Source organism: Symphalangus syndactylus, chromosome 20 (genome assembly GCF_028878055.3).
Source record: "Symphalangus syndactylus isolate Jambi chromosome 20, NHGRI_mSymSyn1-v2.1_pri, whole genome shotgun sequence".
Taxonomy (NCBI): Eukaryota; Metazoa; Chordata; class Mammalia; order Primates; family Hylobatidae; genus Symphalangus; species Symphalangus syndactylus.
In genome coordinates, this window is record NC_072442.2 from 19,587,572 (window position 1) to 19,604,445 (window position 16,874).

Below are 16,874 nucleotides of genomic sequence, written 5' to 3' on the forward strand. Positions count from 1 at the left end.
GTGATCTTAAGGTCACGTGTGTTCACGCTTTGTCATCCTTGCTGCTTAAGGTAACCGAGAAGGATTCCTGTGGAAGCGAGGAAGGGACAACTCACAGTTTCTGAGAAGGAGGTTTGTACTTCTGGCAAGAGAAGGCCTCCTGAAGTACTTCACAAAGGAACAGGTAAGATGCCAGACCAACGAGAGCGGGTCCCTTCCTGAGCACTCTCACCCGACAAAGGTCTACATTCTAATCAGTGGTGCCTTTTCTTGTAGATAATCTCAGCCCCTGAGAGTTAGGCACAACATTTGGCTACTTTTCCTTGGTTATACAGTAAATCCAGTCCACCAAAAATCATACTTTCTGTCCACCTAGAATCAGCTTAGATAGGTCCGTGTTTAAGCCTTTGATGACCACTTGGTTTTGCTTCATTTATTCATTCACTTAAGAAACATTTATTGAGTGCCTACTGTGTGCTAGACATTATTCTAGGCACTGAGGATACAGCAGGGAACTAAACAAAACTCTTGTTCTCAGGGAGCTTTCAGTCTAGTGAAAGGAAAGAGCTCCGTAATCAAAACATCAATATATAATATACCAGGAGGCAATAGTTTTATAAAGTACAATAGAAGTGGCTGCGCACGGTAGCTCACACCTGTAATCCCAGCACTTTAGTAAGAGATTGAGGCAGGGGGATTGCTTGAGTTCAGAAGTTTGAGATCAGCCTGGGCAACATGGTGAAGCCCCATCTCTATAAAAAATACAAAAATTAGCTGGGTCAAGCACATACCCCTTTGTATGGTGGCGCATGCCTGTAGTCCCAGCTGCTAGGGAGTCTACGGTGGGAGAACTGCTTGAGCATGGGAGGTCGAGGCTGTATTGAGCCGAGATTGTGCCACTGTACTCTAGCATGGGTGACAGAGTGAGACCCTGTCTCAAAAAACAAAACAAAACAAAACAAAAAACAAACAAAAAAAAACAGGCACGGTGGCTCATGCCTGTAATCCTAGCACTTTGGGAGGCTGAGGCGGGTGGATCACTTGAGGTCGGGAGTTCGAGACCAGCCTGACCAACGTGGAGAAACCCCATCTCTACTAAAAAAATATAAAATTAGCCGGGCATGGTGGCACGTGCCTCTAATCCCAGCTACTCGGGAGACTGAGGCAAGAGTATCACTTGAACCTGGGAGGCGGAGGTTGCGGTGAGCTGAGATCGTGCCATTGCACTCCAGCCTGGGCAACAAGAGCGAAACAAAACAAAAATAAAAACAAAGAAAAGAATGAGATCATGTTCTTTGCAGCAACATGGATTGATCTGGAGAACATTATCTTAAGTAACTAACAAAGGAACAGAAAACCAAATGTTCTAACTTATAAATGGAAGCTAAACATTGAGTACACACGGACACAAAGAAGGGAATGATAGGCTGGGCTCAGTGGCTCATGCCTATAATCCCAGCACTTTGGTAGGCCAAGGCAGGTGGATCACCTGAGGTCAGGAGTTCATGAGCAGCCTGGCCAACATAGCGAAACCCTGTCTCTACTAAAAATACAAAAATTAGCTAGGTGTGGTGACTAGAGTGCAGTGGCACGATCTCAGCTTACTGCAACCTCCACCTCCCAGGTTCAAACCACTCTCCTGCCTCAGTCTCCCGAGTTGTTGGGATTACAGGTGCCTGCCACCATGCCCAGCTAATTTTTGTATTTTTAGTAGAGATGGGGTTTTACCAAGTTGGCCAGGCTGGTTTCAAACTCCTGACCATAGGTGATCCGCCCACCTCGGCCTCCCAAAGTGCTGGGATTACAGGCATGAGCCACTGCTTCCGGCCAGTATCTATGAATTTTGATACGAGAGCAAGAACATTTAAAACCCATGTATTTACAGATTGATGCTTGTTTGCATGAAGGCCTTGATGAAGGTTGACCAGAAGTCACCCTGTGGACTGTCAGCATCTTTCTTTCTCTTTCTCTCTTTCAGGGTAAAAGCCCCAAAGCTGTCATCAGCATTAAGGACTTGAATGCCACCTTCCAGACAGAGAAGATAGGGCACCCCCATGGGCTGCAGATCACCTACAGGAGAGATGGCCACACCAGGAACCTGTTTGTGTATCATGAAAGTGGGAAGGTGAGACGCCTGGAGTTGCCACCTCCGCCTCCAGTTCGCACCCCAGGACTTGGCAGGTGCAGCTCACCACCTCCCCTGCTCACTGGTGCTGTGCTCAGCTGCCTCTTGAGATTTTCTGCTACCATTTGCCTTAATCTATCATCACCTCCCAGTCTGAGATAAAGACATGAGGAGGGCAGGGTGAGATCAGGGAGAGGAACCTGGCAAGTACCATAGCTATATCTGGACAGTGCACAGCCACCGATGAAAGTCCAGTTACAGAAGTGACTGTGCCCAGGGATGCAAAGCCAGGTAGGGCCAGAGGTTCTGAATATGGGGGAGGAACTGATAGTCAGGCAGCAGTGCACCCCGGGACCCTGCTTCTCAACATGTGGTCCTGGCCCAACAGCATTGGCATCACCCAGGAGCTCAAGGCTGAGCATGGTAGCTCCTGCCTGTAATCCCAGAACTTTGGGAGGCCAAGGCAGGTGGATCACTTGAACCCAGGAGTTCGAGACCAGCCTGGTAGCATAGTAAGACCCCATCTTTACCCAAAAATACCCCCAAAATTAGCTAGGCGTGGTGGCATGCACCTGTAGTCCCAACTACTTGGGAGGCTGAGGTGAGAGGATTGCTTGAGCCTGGGAGGTCGAGGCTGCAGTGAGCCATGATCACGCCACTGCACTCCAAGCCTGGGTGACAGAGCAGGACCCTGTCTCAAAAAACAAAACAAAACAAAACAAACCAGAAAGAAAGAAAGTAAAATAGAGTCTGAGGCCCACCCTGGAGCTACCGAATTAGAAACTACGTTAAAAAAAAAAAAAGAAGAGGCCGGGCGCGGTGGCTCATGCCTGTAATCCCAGCACTTTGGGAGGCCGAGGCAGGCGGATCACGAGGTCAGGAGATCGAGACCATGCTGGCTAACACGGTGAAACCCCATCTCTACTAAAAATACAAAAAAAAATTGGCCGGGCGTGGTGGCTGGCGCCTGTAGTCCCAGCTACTCAGGAGGCGGAGGCAGGAGAATGGTGTGAACCCAGGAGGCAGAGCTTGCAGTGAGCCGAGATGGCACCACTGCACTCCAGCCTGGGTGACAGAGCGAGACTCCGTCTCAAAAAAACAAAAAAACTGCATTTTAACAGGATCCCAGGTGAGTCTTGTGCACATTAAAGTTTGAGAAGCACTATTTTTTTTCCACTGGAGATGGAATCTCGCTCTACTGCCCAGGCTGGAGTGCAGTGGCGTGATCTCGGCTCACTGCAACCTCCACCTTCAGGGTTCAAGCGATCCTCCTGCCTCAATCTCCCAAGTAGCTGAGATCACACCCAGCTAATTTTTTTGTATTTTTAGTAGACACAGGTTTCACTATGTTGGCCAGGCTGGTCTTGAATTCCTGACCTCAAGTGATCTGCCCACCTTGGCCTCCCAAAATGCTGGGATTACAGGGGTGAGCCACTGCGCCCGGCTGAGAAGCACTATTTAATAGTCCAGGAAATCAGCCCAGTCAGAGATGAATAAGCCAATATAAGAGAATAAGCTAGGTCAGGTCCTGAGCAGGGTCACATAACTAGGCAGGGGACAGAGATGCTAAGTGGGAGTGGATGAAGGTGGGTGCTGACATTTTGTGACCATCTATTAACTCCCCTGGGCACTGCTTTTGGTGACTGCTGTCCATCATTTCTTAATCCTCAAAATAAGCCCCACATTATTGAGTCATAGACATGTTAGTAACTTGCTCAGGGTCACAGCCCTGCACCCACTTTACCCGCCATGTGCCTCTGCTGTAGGGAGGACCCTTGGCAGCAGGAGCCAGGAACCAGATGCACCGGACTAGACCTTCCCAAGGGGCCCTAGCACCATGGCCCGAGCCCCCTCTCCATGCCAATCACTGCCATAAGGACTTTTACTGAGGCACCCAAGGTCTCTGGCACTTAGGATACCCAGCTCCCTCCTATCCGCCCAGTATGGTGCATCTGACAACCTGGGTCTGGCCATTCTTCTCTTTTGCTTGATGCCCCAGCCTGTCTGTTAGATGGGCATAAATGAGAGCTCCAGATTCCTGCCTGCAGGAGTCAGGGGGTGATTTAAAAGCTAAGTGGACAGGCATAAGGGGTGGGGAGGGGGCTGTGGCAAACAGGAAAACCTGCATGGAGGATTGAAACAAACCAAACATTAGGAGCCAAACGGACATGTATGCAGGTTGGATTTGGCACCAGGATCACCAGATTGTGACTGGAGAGACCTTCCAAGGTGAAGGCCTAGGTGTGTCTTTTCTGGGCTGGCCCCATTCCCTTAGTGTCTGAGACCTAAGAAGGTTTTTTTTTTTTTTGGAGACAGAGTCTCGCTCTGTCACCCAGACTGGAATGCAGAGGTGCAATCTCGGCCCACTGCAACCTCCACTTTCCAGGTTAAAGCAATTCTCCAGCTTCAGCCTCTCGAGTAGCTGGGATTACAGGCACGCACCACCATACCCAGCTAATTTTGTATTTTTAGTAGAGATGGGGTTTCACCATGTTGGTCAGGCTGGTCTCCAACTCCTGACCTCAGGTGATCCACCAGCCTCGGCCTCCCAGAGTGCTGGGATTACAGGTGTGAGCCACTGCACCTGACCAGAGGGTCCTTAAGGAACCCCAGGACAAGAGGGCACAGACCCCTGGAATACTAGGCCTGTGTGCTTCGCCTATGAGAGAGAAAGGGAAATGGTTTCATTCCTTTGAAACCATATTCAAATGACTTTCTCGGTCACCACATTATATCAAAGTCACAAACTACCACTATTTGAACAAGCCTTTTGGCCTCCCAATTCCAAATTCCTGGGAGAAGGAATCTGATAAGCCCACTCCAGCCTCTGCATTGCTCCAGGCCTGGTCCAGTTGCTGTGGTTAAGCAGGGGCAGGATCACAGCAGTAAATGGGGCTGCAACTGGGGTTGGGTGAAGATAGGCGGGGTAGTTCTCACAGAAGCAGGGCTTGGGCTGAGCAAGCACCGAAAATCTATCTATTACAACATCAAAACTAACCTGCGAGATAAGTAGAATGTTTTACGTAAAAGGTGTGTATGGGATGGAGTGGGCTAAGCAGAATGTCCCAGGAGGAAGGAACAGTAGGTGTTGGGAGAATTGCAAATAGTTTTGCATGGAAGGAACTCAGACAGCAAAATCATAGTAAAGAACTTAAGACTTTTTTTTTCTGAGGGTAGTAGACAGGACTCCAAGCCAGACTGATTAGATCTGTAATTAGAAAATCACTCTGGCTACAGGCTGGGCGCGGTGGCTCACGCCTGTAATCGCAGCACTTTGGGAGGCCGAGGCAGGCGGATCACGAGGTCAGGAGATCGAGACCATCCTGGCTAACACGGTGAAACCCCGTCACTACTAAAAATAAAAAAAAATAAAAAAAAAAAAATTAGCCAGGTATGGTGGCAGGCGCCTGTAGTCCCAGCTACTCAGGAGGCTGAGGCAGGAGAACGGCGTGAACCCGGGAGGTGGAGGTTGCAGTGAGCCAAGATCGTGCCACTGCACACTCTAGCCTCGGCGACAGTGCGAGACTCCACCTAAAAAAAAAAAAAAAAGGAAAATCACTCTGGCTGCCATGAGAGGGCCAGTCGGAGAGCACCCGATCAAGGCCAGCTGGATACATGGTTGTCTAGGTGGGAGACGAAGGTGACCCGGGCTGCTGAGGGACATGTTCTCTCAGAGTGACAGCAGAAGGGGCCAAGCCAGCTTGGGCTAAGTTGCCATGAGCATCCTCATTAGAGGAGCATCCCCAGGCACACCTGCTCCCCACCCAAATGCCAGTCTTTGACATCTGAGGGCCGGGTGCGGTGGCTCACGCTTGTAATCCCAGCATTTTGGGAGGCCGAGGTCAGGAGATCGAGACCACGGTGAAACCCCGTCTCTACTAAAAATACAAAAAATTAGCCGGGCGTGGTGGCGGGCGCCTGTAGTCCCAGCTACTCGGAGAGGCTGAGGCAGGAGAATGGCGTGAACCCGGGAGGCGGAGCTTGCAGTGAGCCGAGATTGCGCCACTGCACTCCAGCCTGGGCGACAGAGCAAGACTCCGTCTCAAAAAAAAAAAAAAAAAAAGACATCTGAGGACAATGATTTCCTAGAGCCTTGCTCCTTAGAGTGCATTCCACTGACTAGCAGCACCATATCACCTGAGATCATGTTAGGAATGCAGAGTCCTGGGCCGTATTCCAAACCTACTGGATATGCCTCTGCATTTTAACAAAAGCCTCAGGTGATTTTGCACGCATTAGGAGGTGAAAAGCACCGTCCGAGGCCATTGCAGAACTCCCGTGCAGTTCACCCGATCCTTGGCCAGGGCTCTGGGGTTACCCCTGTCAGAGGCTTCCTGCTCGCCCGGGTTAGTCCACGAGGCTCTGACACAGTCCTCCCTGGATGCCCCTGAGCCGAGCTGTGGGGTGTGTGCAGGCGCTGAATACATGTGCCCCACACCCAATGCCCAGCTAGCTTCCCACCACGAGACGCAGCCTCCCACCCACCCCATCTCACTGCTGTGTGTGTGTCCTGTGCACTTCTCTCGGCAGGAGATAGTGGACTGGTTCAATGCCCTCCGTGCAGCCCGTCTGCAGTACCTAAAAATGGCCTTTCCTGAACTCCCGGAGTCTGAGGTGAGCTAAATGTGGACCCTAATTTCTGAATCTCCTCTTGGCCATCTCCTTCTTTCCCTGTCTGTTGACCTTGAAGACACTCAGAAGCCAGACTAGGGCTGGGCGTGGTGGCTCACACCTGTAATCCCAGCACTTTGGGAGGCCGAGACGGGCGGATCATGAGATCAGGAGATCGAGACCATCCTGGCTAGCACGGTGAAACCCCGTCTCTACTAAAAATACAAAAAAAATTAGCCAAGTGTGGTGGCGGGCGCCTGTAGTCCCAGCTGCTCGGGAGGCTGAGGCAGGAGAATGGCGTGAACCCGGGAGGCGGAGCTTGCAGTGAGCCCAGATGGCGCCACTGAACTCCAGCCTGGGCAACAGGGCGAGACTCCGTCTCAAGAAAAAAAAAAAAAAAAAGAAGCCAGACTAGGTTTGTTTGCAGGCAAGACCTCTAGGTTGAGGGCTGGGCTGCTCAAAGGGAAACCCAAGGCATTCTCCAGGGGAGCCTGCGGGGGTTACAGCCTCACATACGACAAGGCGGCCTCCCAAAAGCAGGTCAGTTTCTCCCCTTCAGAAGAGTGTCAAGGGGCTCAGCAATTGGTCATCTCTTTCTGACCCCTTCTGCCTCTAAAATGATCCCTAACATACTGCTTACAGAGTGCTTTGAGCCCATTTTGTCTTGTGAAATGGCAGCCAGGCAGGGGTGATTATTTCCATTTGACTGATGAGATATACAGTCCCAGGAAGGGCAGGTGAATAACCAAAGGTGTGCTTCCCTTTCTAACATCCTTGCTTTGCCCTGTGATGCTCTGGGCTTGGGAAAGCCTGGGATCCTCCCCATTACAGTTGTAATAGGAGCAGGTATGCCCTTCATGGCCAACATCACGGGGAGCCGAGAACTTCATTTTGATTGTCTCCAGACTTCTGGGGCCTTCATCTCCCTATCTCAGGCTGGGCCAAGGAGACCCACATGGTGTGGGGCAGAGGATGCTGTCTTGAGCCAGGAAGCCTGGGCTCTCAGGGATGCCCTATTGCTCAGTTGCTGTGTGACCCCTGCAGGTCCTGGCACCCCTCTGAGCTTCTATTTCCATATTGGTAAGATGGCGGTTAGTCCAGGTCATCTTCAGGGTCCCTTCCGCCTCTGAGATTCTATGCTCTGGTCCTCTTCAAGAAGCTCCCCTCCAAGAGGATTTTGTAAGTGATGGGGCTGGGAAACCATTTTAATGCTGGGATTTTCTTAATCTCAACCATTAGAGCTTCCTTGAAAGCCTAAATGCTCCTTAATTCCAAGGTTTGTAGGGAGCCAATTGTCTGAAATAGGGTCCCCTCCAGGCCCAGGGGTGTGCTGAGATGGCAGCTCTCTGCGAGCAATTCCAGCAAGGCCTGAGTCAGAGCCCTTGAGTCAGTCTGCTGAGTTTGCACCCAGAACTGGTTAATGCTGGCTCCCATGGGCGGGGAGTGGAGACTGCTGACTGCTGACTATGAGGAGGGAGGACAAAGTGCAGATGCTCAGCCTTATTTAATCTGGGCAAGCTGCCCATCTTTGCTGACATGTGTAAAGGAAATTGTTCTTCGGTCAACATCCTCAATGTTCCCCTGCCTCTCTCATCCACTGTCAGTACCCTATATCCATCCCGTGTCTTTCCTCCCATTTAATGTCTGTGTATGGTGTGAGGTTCTGAGCCATCACCAGGCCTGGCTCAAGCTTTAGGGTCCACATGTTGGAAACCCAGGGCATCCCAGTGGGGTCTGTGGTCCTGTAATAAATGCATATGGTCTCTTGGACTTCAGGGAAAGTAGGTTTTGTCGCCATGGTGACAGATGAATGCATCGAGGCTCAGAGAGGTGAGGTGACTTGCCTAGGTGACAGTACCTACTTTCTAGGGCTATTGTGAGACTCCAGTGAGCCAAGGCATCTGAAGTACAGGAAGCAGTGCTCCAGCCATGTGACTTTCCTTTTTCTCCCAGTGGTTTCCCTAGGCCTCTGCTTGCTCTGTGATGGGTCAAATTCAGAATATTGAGCAGTTTGGGACTCCATCTGTTTTCTCCAAATGGAAGAATTAATTAAAGCCTAGTGAATGTATTTTAGGAGGAGGGGAGTAGTACAGTTTATATTTTGTTCCTTATATTTAAAATTTTTTTTTATTTTTTGTAGAGATGGTGTCTCACTTATGTTGCCCAGGCTGGTCTTGAACTTCTGGCCTCAAGCAATCCTCCTACCTCGGCCTCCCAAAGTGCTGGGATTACAGGTGTGAGCCACTGCATCTGACCTATATTTTCATTTTTGGCTCACAAATTTCCCCCTTTTAAACTTCCTGTAGCTGTTCCCCAGACCTCACTATCCCTGTGCCTCTGCCCTGGGTCCTGGAGCTCTGGAGAAGCCTCTCTGTTCTTTGAAGGCCGGACTGTCATTTGAAGCTCTAGACTTTCCAGGTTGATGCCTGGGAGCATAGGAGGCCATCATCAACCCCTGGAAACATCTCTGGGTGGAGGCTGCCAGGCTGGAAGGGATGCTGGGGATCACATGATCCAGGTTGTTTATCACACAGGGGAGACATAAGGCCTCGAGAGACACAAGGTCTTACAAAGGTAACGCAGCTGGTGGAGGCCAGAACCGGAGTGAGAACCAGGTCTCCTGACTTCTGCTTCAGAACTTTCTCTGTCCACTCTGGCATCATTGTTTTTTCTTTTTTTTTTTCTTGAGATGGAGTCTCCCTCTGTCACCCAGACTGGAGTGCAGTGGCACTATCTCAGCTCACTGCAACCTCTGCCTCCCAAGTTCAAGGGATTCTCTTGCCTCAGCCTCCTGAGTAGCTGGGATTACAAGCGCGCGCCACCATGCCCAGCTAATTTTTATATTTTTAGGAAAGGTGGGGTTTCGCCATGTTGGCCAGGCTAGTCTCAAACTCCTAGCCTCAAGTGATCCACCTGCCTTGGCCTCCCAAAGTGCTGGGATTACAGGCGTGAGCCACTGCACCGAGCCTCTGGCCGTCATTTTCTTGTTGCTCTGTGTCAGAATCCTGACCAATGACCAGGCCTTTCCAAGGTCCTGCTCAGAGGGCCCTGGCATGTTTATACTTTAGCACCTAGTGTAGTGGTAGGAGTACAGTCTAGTGTCATCGGCCCTGGGCCTGAATCTCAGCTCTTTGTGCTACCAGTGATGTGACTTTAGGAAAATCCCCAGCCCCTTCTCTGTGGCCTGGTTTCTTCAGATGTGTAATGAGGCTGGTGATACCCACCTCGCAGCGTGATTGAGAATTGCACCCGGAGCCTGACGCAAAGTGGACCCTCAGAACATGCTCCCCGACACCAAGAGAGTCTCTGCAGTGCCTTGCCTATGTCCACACCCTGGGGTTACTGAAGGAATCCTTAAACCAAAACTCGGCCATGCCACTAAGCTCTGCAAACATCTGGGGTGCTGTCGACTGGCTTTGTTGAAATATTAATATTATGACCATTGCACTTTCCAAATATAATACTGTGAGCCATGAGCATACATCCTTCCCCATTTCCAACTTCCCCTTTGTCGGGAGCCAAGCTCGGCGGGAACCTGGAGCCTTAGGGTGTGAGTTGGGGGTCAGTGTCTGTCTCTCTTCCCCAGCTCGTGCCATTCCTCACCAGGAACTACCTCAAACAAGGCTTCATGGAAAAGACTGGGCCAAAGGTACCTTCTACCACTCCCTGGGGAACTTATATGGTTTAATGTATATAAAAGTTTTAATGTGTTTATGGGATGATTGTTAAGAGGACAGTGAAAGGTGTTAGGCCAAGCTTGTCCAACCCACAGCCCATGGGCCACATGCAGCCCAGGACAGCTTGGAGTGAGGCCCAACACAAATTTGTAAACTTTCTTTTTTTAATTTTTTTTGAGACAGTCTTGCTCTGTCACCCAGGCCAGAGTACAGTGGTGTGATCTTGGCTCACTGCAACCTCCGCCTCCTGGATTCAAGTGATTCTCCTGCCTCAGACTCCTGAGTAGCTGGGATTACAGATGCCCACCACCATGCCCGGCTAATTTTTGTAATTTTAGTAGAGATGGGGTTTCACCACGTTGGCCAGGCTGGTCTCGAACTCCCGACCTCAAGCGATCTGCCCGCCTCAGCCTCCCAAAGTGCTGGGATTACAGGCATGAGCCACCATGCCCAGCCAAATTCGTGAACTTTCTTAAAACATTATGAGATATGTTTGCGATTTTTTTTTTTTTTAAGCTCATCAGCTATCATTAGTGTTAGTGTATTTTATGTGTGGCCCAAGACAATTCTTCCAATGTGGCCCAGGGAAGGCAAAAGATTGGATATCCCTGTGTTAGGCGAACGTGAAAGCAAGCCTTGGGCAGGTGGAAAAAGTAGTCAAAGGGTTGTTTTCAGAGAGGCGCAGCCCCTCTGCCTGGTTCTTGTTGCCGGGCTTTCTCTCCCTGACCTAGGTTAGAATTTGGCCAAGGCCAGCACTTTCAGCCTTGCCAAGCAGTAGCCACTTCTGATTTTCCCCAACTTCCTTTTTCTCCGGCTTCTTTGACTACAGCCTGAGAAAGAGGAAAGTGCCTCTTCCAAGTCAAGGCAGCACCTGGAGGCAGCAGGGTGAAGCTGGCAGAGGGTATAGTGGGGTTGGAAGGGGAATGGGCAGAACCTTCAGAGCCTGAGGGCTCCTGTCCAGGCCCCAGGGAGAAGCACTAGGATGTCTGACTGAGGAGGCTGGGCTGGAGAACCAGTGGGACTGGCCAGCTCCCTTGGTTTGGCCTGGGCTGGCCCCGACCTCTATCCTCAGAAACTGACTTGGTCATCTGTGGTAAGAAGTTCCCTCTTTTGCAGCAGAAAGAACCTTTCAAGAAAAGGTGGTTCGCCCTGGATTGCCATGAGCGGAGGCTGCTCTATTATAAGAACCCACTGGTAAGAGCCACTCCTGCTCCCTCCCCAGGGCTTCCTCAAACAGAGCTGGGTAGTGCTCGTCTGGAACTATGTGAAAGCTACAGATAAACACATCTCCCAGAGCCCCAGAGCTAGAGAAACCTTGAGAGGAAAACCTCTACCCCTTGTTTTTGTTTCTCTTGAAGTAATCTCCTGTGGCATGAAGCTTCTCCTCGCTTTCAGGAAGTCTATTATGAGTATCCAAAATGCTGCCTATGGTAGTTAAATATGGTGTATCTCTTCCTCTAGTCTCCAGGGCTCACTTATAACCAAGAGGCCATGACGTGTAGTAGTTAGGAGTGTGGTGGACTCTAGAACCCCGCTATCTGGGCTCTGGTCTCTCAGCCCTGCCACTTGTAGTAGTGTTGCCTTGAGCCAAGTACTTAGCCCTCTGTGCCTCAGTTTCCTCCTCTGAAAAACAGGCTTAATAAGAATGCCTTCCCCAGAGGTTGTCATAATGGTTATTTAAGTTACTGTATATAAAGCATTGTAATTCCTGATGCTGATTTTAATAAGTGCTCCGTAAATGTTAGGTATCACTTATTTTTTTTTTAGAGACAGAGTCTCTCTCTGTCACCCAGGCTAGAATGCAGTGGCACAATCACAGCTCATTGCAACCTTGAACTTCTGGGCTCAAGTTATCTTCCTGCCTCAGCCTCCCGAGTAGCTCAGAATACAGGCATGCACCACCATGCCTAGCTAATTAAAAAAAAAAATTTAGGGCTGGGTGCGCTGGCTCTTGCCTGTAATCCCAGCACTTTGGGAGGCTGAGGCAGGAGGATCGCTTGAGCCCAGAAGCTCGAGACCAGCCTGCACAACATAGTGAGATCCCATCTCTATAAGAAACTTAAGACCGGGCATGGTGGCTCACATCTGCAAACCCAACATTTTGGGAGGCTGAGGGGGGCAGATCACGAGGTCAAGAGTTCGAGACTAGCCTAACCAACATGGTGAAACCCTGTCTCTACTAAAAATACAAAAGTTAGCCAGACATGGTGGTGCGTGCCTGTAATCTCAGCTACTCAGGAGGCTGAGGCAGGAGAATCGCTTGAAACCGAGAGGCAGAGGGTGCAGTGAGCCGAGATCATGCCATTGCACTCCAGCCTGGGTGCAGAGTGAGACTCCATCTCAAAAAAAAAAAAAAAAAAGAAAAGAAAAGAAACTTAAAAATTAGTCGGGTGTGGTGGTGCTTGCCTGTAGTCCTAGCTGCTTGGGAGGCTGAGGTGGGAGGATTGCCTGAGCCCGGGAGGTTGAGGCTGGGATGAGCTATGATTGTGCCACTGCACTTCCAGCCTGGGTGACAGAGTGAGACCCTGTCTCCAAAAACAATTCATAATAATAATTAATACTTTTTTTTTTGTAGAGAAGGGGGTCTCACTATGTTGCCCAGGTTGGTCTCATATTCCTAGCCTCAAGCAATCCTCTGCCTTGGCTTCCCAAAGTGCTAGGATTACAGGCATGAACTACCAGGCCCACCCTCAGTATCTTTTCAATAGATGATGTGTGTGATTTATTTTAGGGTTTTGATCTTTCAAATTCTGGGTCCCACTTAGCAGAAATCCCAGCAGGGACCTCATACCCCTTTCCCAAAATAGAGCTTGGAGGCTGTCAGGGCTGCAGGGCCCCTCTGCCCTGGGGGCACCCTCTGATGACCCTGTACCCTCCATTTTCAGGATGCCTTCGAGCAGGGCCAGGTTTTTCTTGGGAACAAGGAGCAGGGATATGAAGTCTATGAAGACCTGCCCAAGGGCATCCGAGGAAATCGCTGGAAAGCCGGACTCACCATTGTCACCCCAGAGCGGAGATTTGTCCTCACTTGCCCCAACGAGAAGGAGCAGCAGGAATGGCTGGAAAGTTTGCGGGGTGTCCTGTCCAGCCCCTTGACACCCCTCAACCGCCTCAGTAAGAAGCAGGAACTGAGGGGTGTTCTTTTGGCCAAGGGCAGAGGGCAGAAAGGTGCTTCTTCACTTAGGTTCAGCTGTGATGCCACAAAAGATTCCTGATTCCCGACTATGCTCTTTTCACTGTCTTCTCTTCCTGCGAAAGAAAAGCACAGACATGCCATTATTGCCATAAAGTCTCCTCTGTCCACCCTGGGTTCCCCTAACAGAGCCCTTCCCCAGGAGCTTTTAGAGGAGTTTGGCCCTGGCAGAACCCCTGGGTGCCGTCTGTACCCCTCGCAGTGTAGGGGCTGAGCAGCTTCTCTTTCCCTCCACCCTGCTCTATGCTGATCCTTTTTCTCGTGAGAAAACCCTGGCCTGTTATTATTAGCTAAGGTCACACCCGCTGGGCAGCTCCTGGGATTTTTGGATTCCTCCCCACTCCAGAGGGAAGGCTATTTCTAGTGGCTTCTTTTCTTTGAATCCTCCCTTCTGTCTGCCTCTCTCCTGTTCCTCCTCTTTACCAGTAGGCCTTCCTCAATGCCAACAGCCCTGTGAAAAAAGAGGAGACATGCCGAGCTCCAGCAGGAAACTGCTGGCCCAGGGCCTGGCTTCTGGGGCACAAAAGAGAATTTCTGTGTTTGGAAAAGTACAGACTGAGCAGGTGACCCCTGCACAGCCCCTTGGGGGAAACACTTGTGCACTTTGAGTCTGACCGATATAAACGCAGACTCTCTTGACTGTCCCACAAAGGCCAAAGCCAGAGAACCTCAGAAAGGGACTTGCAAATTGTGAGTGAGGCATATCAGCTGGTGCTTTCTTTTCTCTGTGGGCTGCCATTTATGAATCTCTTGGTTTCTGTCTGTCTCTGTCCCTCCACTTTTCTCTCCTTTGCTGGTGTGTGCACTCCCTCTGACGCCCTAGCTCTCACTCTTTCATTCTGTTTTTTATTCTGGCTCCCTCTGTCTTTGTGTTATTTTTTATTTTATTTTATTTTTTTGAGACGGGGTCTTGCACTGTCACCCAGGCTGGAGTGCAGTGGTGCGATCTCAGCTCACTGCAACCTCCTCTTCCTGGGCTCAGGCAATCCTCTCACCTCAGCCTCTCAAGTAGCTGGGACTACAGGCTCGTGACACCACGTCTAGCTAGACAGAGTTTCACCATGTTGCCCAGGCTGGTCTCGAACTCCTGAGCTCAAGTGATCCACCTGCCTCGGCCTCCCAAAGTCCTGGGATTACAGGCGTGAGCCACTGCACCTGGCCATGGCTCCCTCTGTCTTTGTACGCCTGTCCCTTTGCTGCCCCTCTCCTCCACAGGACAGCATTGGCATGGCCACCTCCCTCAGCCCTCTTCATTTCCCTTGTAGCTGCATCAACAGAGAGTGGCCACAGCAGCAGGTGACCCATTAACTGAGGAACTGGCTGCCACTGAACACCTGGAACTCCTTGTGGGAAGAAGTTTGCACCTCGTCCCTGGCTGCCCACCATCAGTGCCCCGCAGTCAGCAGCCATCCGTGGCAGTGAACTCCGCCAGGACTGAAACTATGGCTTTATCCATCAGCTCCCTGAGCCTTCCCCGAAACCCACCCCGGGGATCTGAGGATCTGGTACATAGATGAACATCTATCGCCTCCTCTCCCATACAGACCTAGGCTTGAAATGCCCTACAGGCCCAGAACTTTCTCACATCTGAAATGGAGGCATTGCAATGAAAAGGCACCCACAGCATCATGCAAGTGGCATCTTGTAAAAAAAAAAAAAAAAAAAAAAGTTTAATCTGAATCTAACCATGAGGAAATAATCAGACAAATCCAAATTAGGGGCATTCTGCTAAACATCTGACCCAGACTCTTCAAAAATGAAGAGTGAAAGATAAATTAGTCAATGGCCGGGCGCAGTGAGTTTGCGCCATTGCATTCCAGCCTGGGTGACAGAGCGAGACACCGTACCAAAAAAAAAAAAAAAAAAAAAAAAGAGGAACCGAATGAAATCTCAAATGGCCGAAATGTTAGAGAAACAGAACGCCAAGGCCCCTGCTCTGTGACTCGTTCCTTTCCTCTGTCTTCAGGCAACACGCAGAAATACACTGGATGTTCTCTCTTCACTTCAATGGAGATCCAAGGAGCTGGGAGGGTCTCTTAAGAGATTCTCTGTGGCTGGGTGTGATGGCTCATGCCCATAATCCCAGCCCTTTGGGAAGCTGAGGCAGGAGGATTGAGACCAGGAGTTTGAGAGCAGCCTGGGCAACACAGTGAGACCCCATCTCTACAAAGAAAAAAAAAATTAGCTGGGCATGGTAGTGCATGCCTGTAGTCCCAGCTACTCTGGATGCTGATGTGAGAGGATCACTTGAGCCAGGGAGGTCATGGCTACAGTGACCCCTCATTGCACCACTGCACTTAGCCTGGGTGACAGAGTGAGACCCTGTCTCAAAAAAAAAAAAAAAAACTATGCATTTTATGGGACTTTCCTTTGGATACCCCAATCAAAGGATAAGCAATGCATAAACCTGTGTCCTTCCTGAAGCTTCTCGACTGCCCAGATAGGGCGGTGAGTCCTCTCTATCTCCTCTGGCTCTGGAAGCACCTTGAAAATGTGCATTTTCTTTTTTTTTTTTTTTTTTTTTTTTTGAGACAGAGTCTCGCTCTGTCGCCCAGGCTGGAGTGCAGTGGCGCGATCTCGGCTCACTGCAAGCTCCGCCTCCCAGGTTCACGCCATTCTCCTGCCTCAGCCTCCCGAGTAGCTGGGACTACGGGCGCCCGCCACTGCGCCCGGCTAATTTTTTGTATTTTTAGTAGAGACGGGGTTTCACCGTGGTCTCGATCTCCTGACCTCGTGATCCGCCCGCCTCGGCCTCCCAAAGTGCTGGGATTACAGGCTTGAGCCACCGCGCCCGGCCCTGAAAATGTGCATTTTCAAGGACACTTGCTGGGTTGTGCATTAAGGGCCAGTTTACTTGTCTGCCTCTTTGACCGCCTGTGAACTCTGTTGGGGGTACTCCGCTAAGTTCTGGGGATGAGGAAATTAATAAAGGTACAGTCTTGCCCTCAAGGAACTTACGGTCTAGAGGAGAAGAACGAGAAGTATAGACAGGCAGTAACAAAGCTACTTGAAGAGGCAAACTGGGATTCTAAGGGTGGGAAAGAACAGACACAAGAGATAAAGTCCCAATAAAACGGAGTGCTTGGTTTTGGGTGATTCCTTCCTCAAGGAAGAGTATACTTCTATACTCTTATATTAAATCCCTTTTTCCCTTTTTGGCTTGTTAGTGCAAGGAAGTTTCTATTACTTGAATCAATCCCGACAGATAAAGTTCTCTCAAAGAGATGATGCCTATGCTGAATCCTGAAGAAAGAGTAGAAGATAGTTGGGTTGGGGTGGGAGGAGGCGG

The 16,874-nt window shown here is 50.3% G+C and overlaps 1 protein-coding gene across 10 annotated transcripts in view; it reads left to right on the forward strand.

The window, feature by feature from the left end:
- ADAP2 (ArfGAP with dual PH domains 2) overlaps positions 1-16,534 on the forward strand; it is a 28,831-nt gene extending 12,297 nt beyond the window's left edge. For 6 of the 10 annotated variants that reach the window (XM_063628526.1, XM_063628527.1, XM_063628528.1 and 3 more), the window contains 7 exons: positions 51-163; positions 1,958-2,104; positions 6,635-6,718; positions 10,302-10,364; positions 11,509-11,586; positions 13,278-13,560; positions 14,851-16,534. In XM_063628526.1, coding sequence (XP_063484596.1) covers positions 51-163; positions 1,958-2,104; positions 6,635-6,718; positions 10,302-10,364; positions 11,509-11,586; positions 13,278-13,560; positions 14,851-14,885 — 803 coding nt within the window. In that variant the 3' untranslated portion in view covers positions 14,886-16,534. The remainder of the gene's footprint in view (positions 1-50; positions 164-1,957; positions 2,105-6,634; positions 6,719-10,301; positions 10,365-11,508; positions 11,587-13,277; positions 13,561-14,850) is intronic. The other 4 variants (XM_055257613.2, XM_055257612.2, XM_055257617.2 and 1 more) reach the window with 3 other exon arrangements.
- The last annotated feature ends 340 nt before the right edge of the window (positions 16,535-16,874 follow it).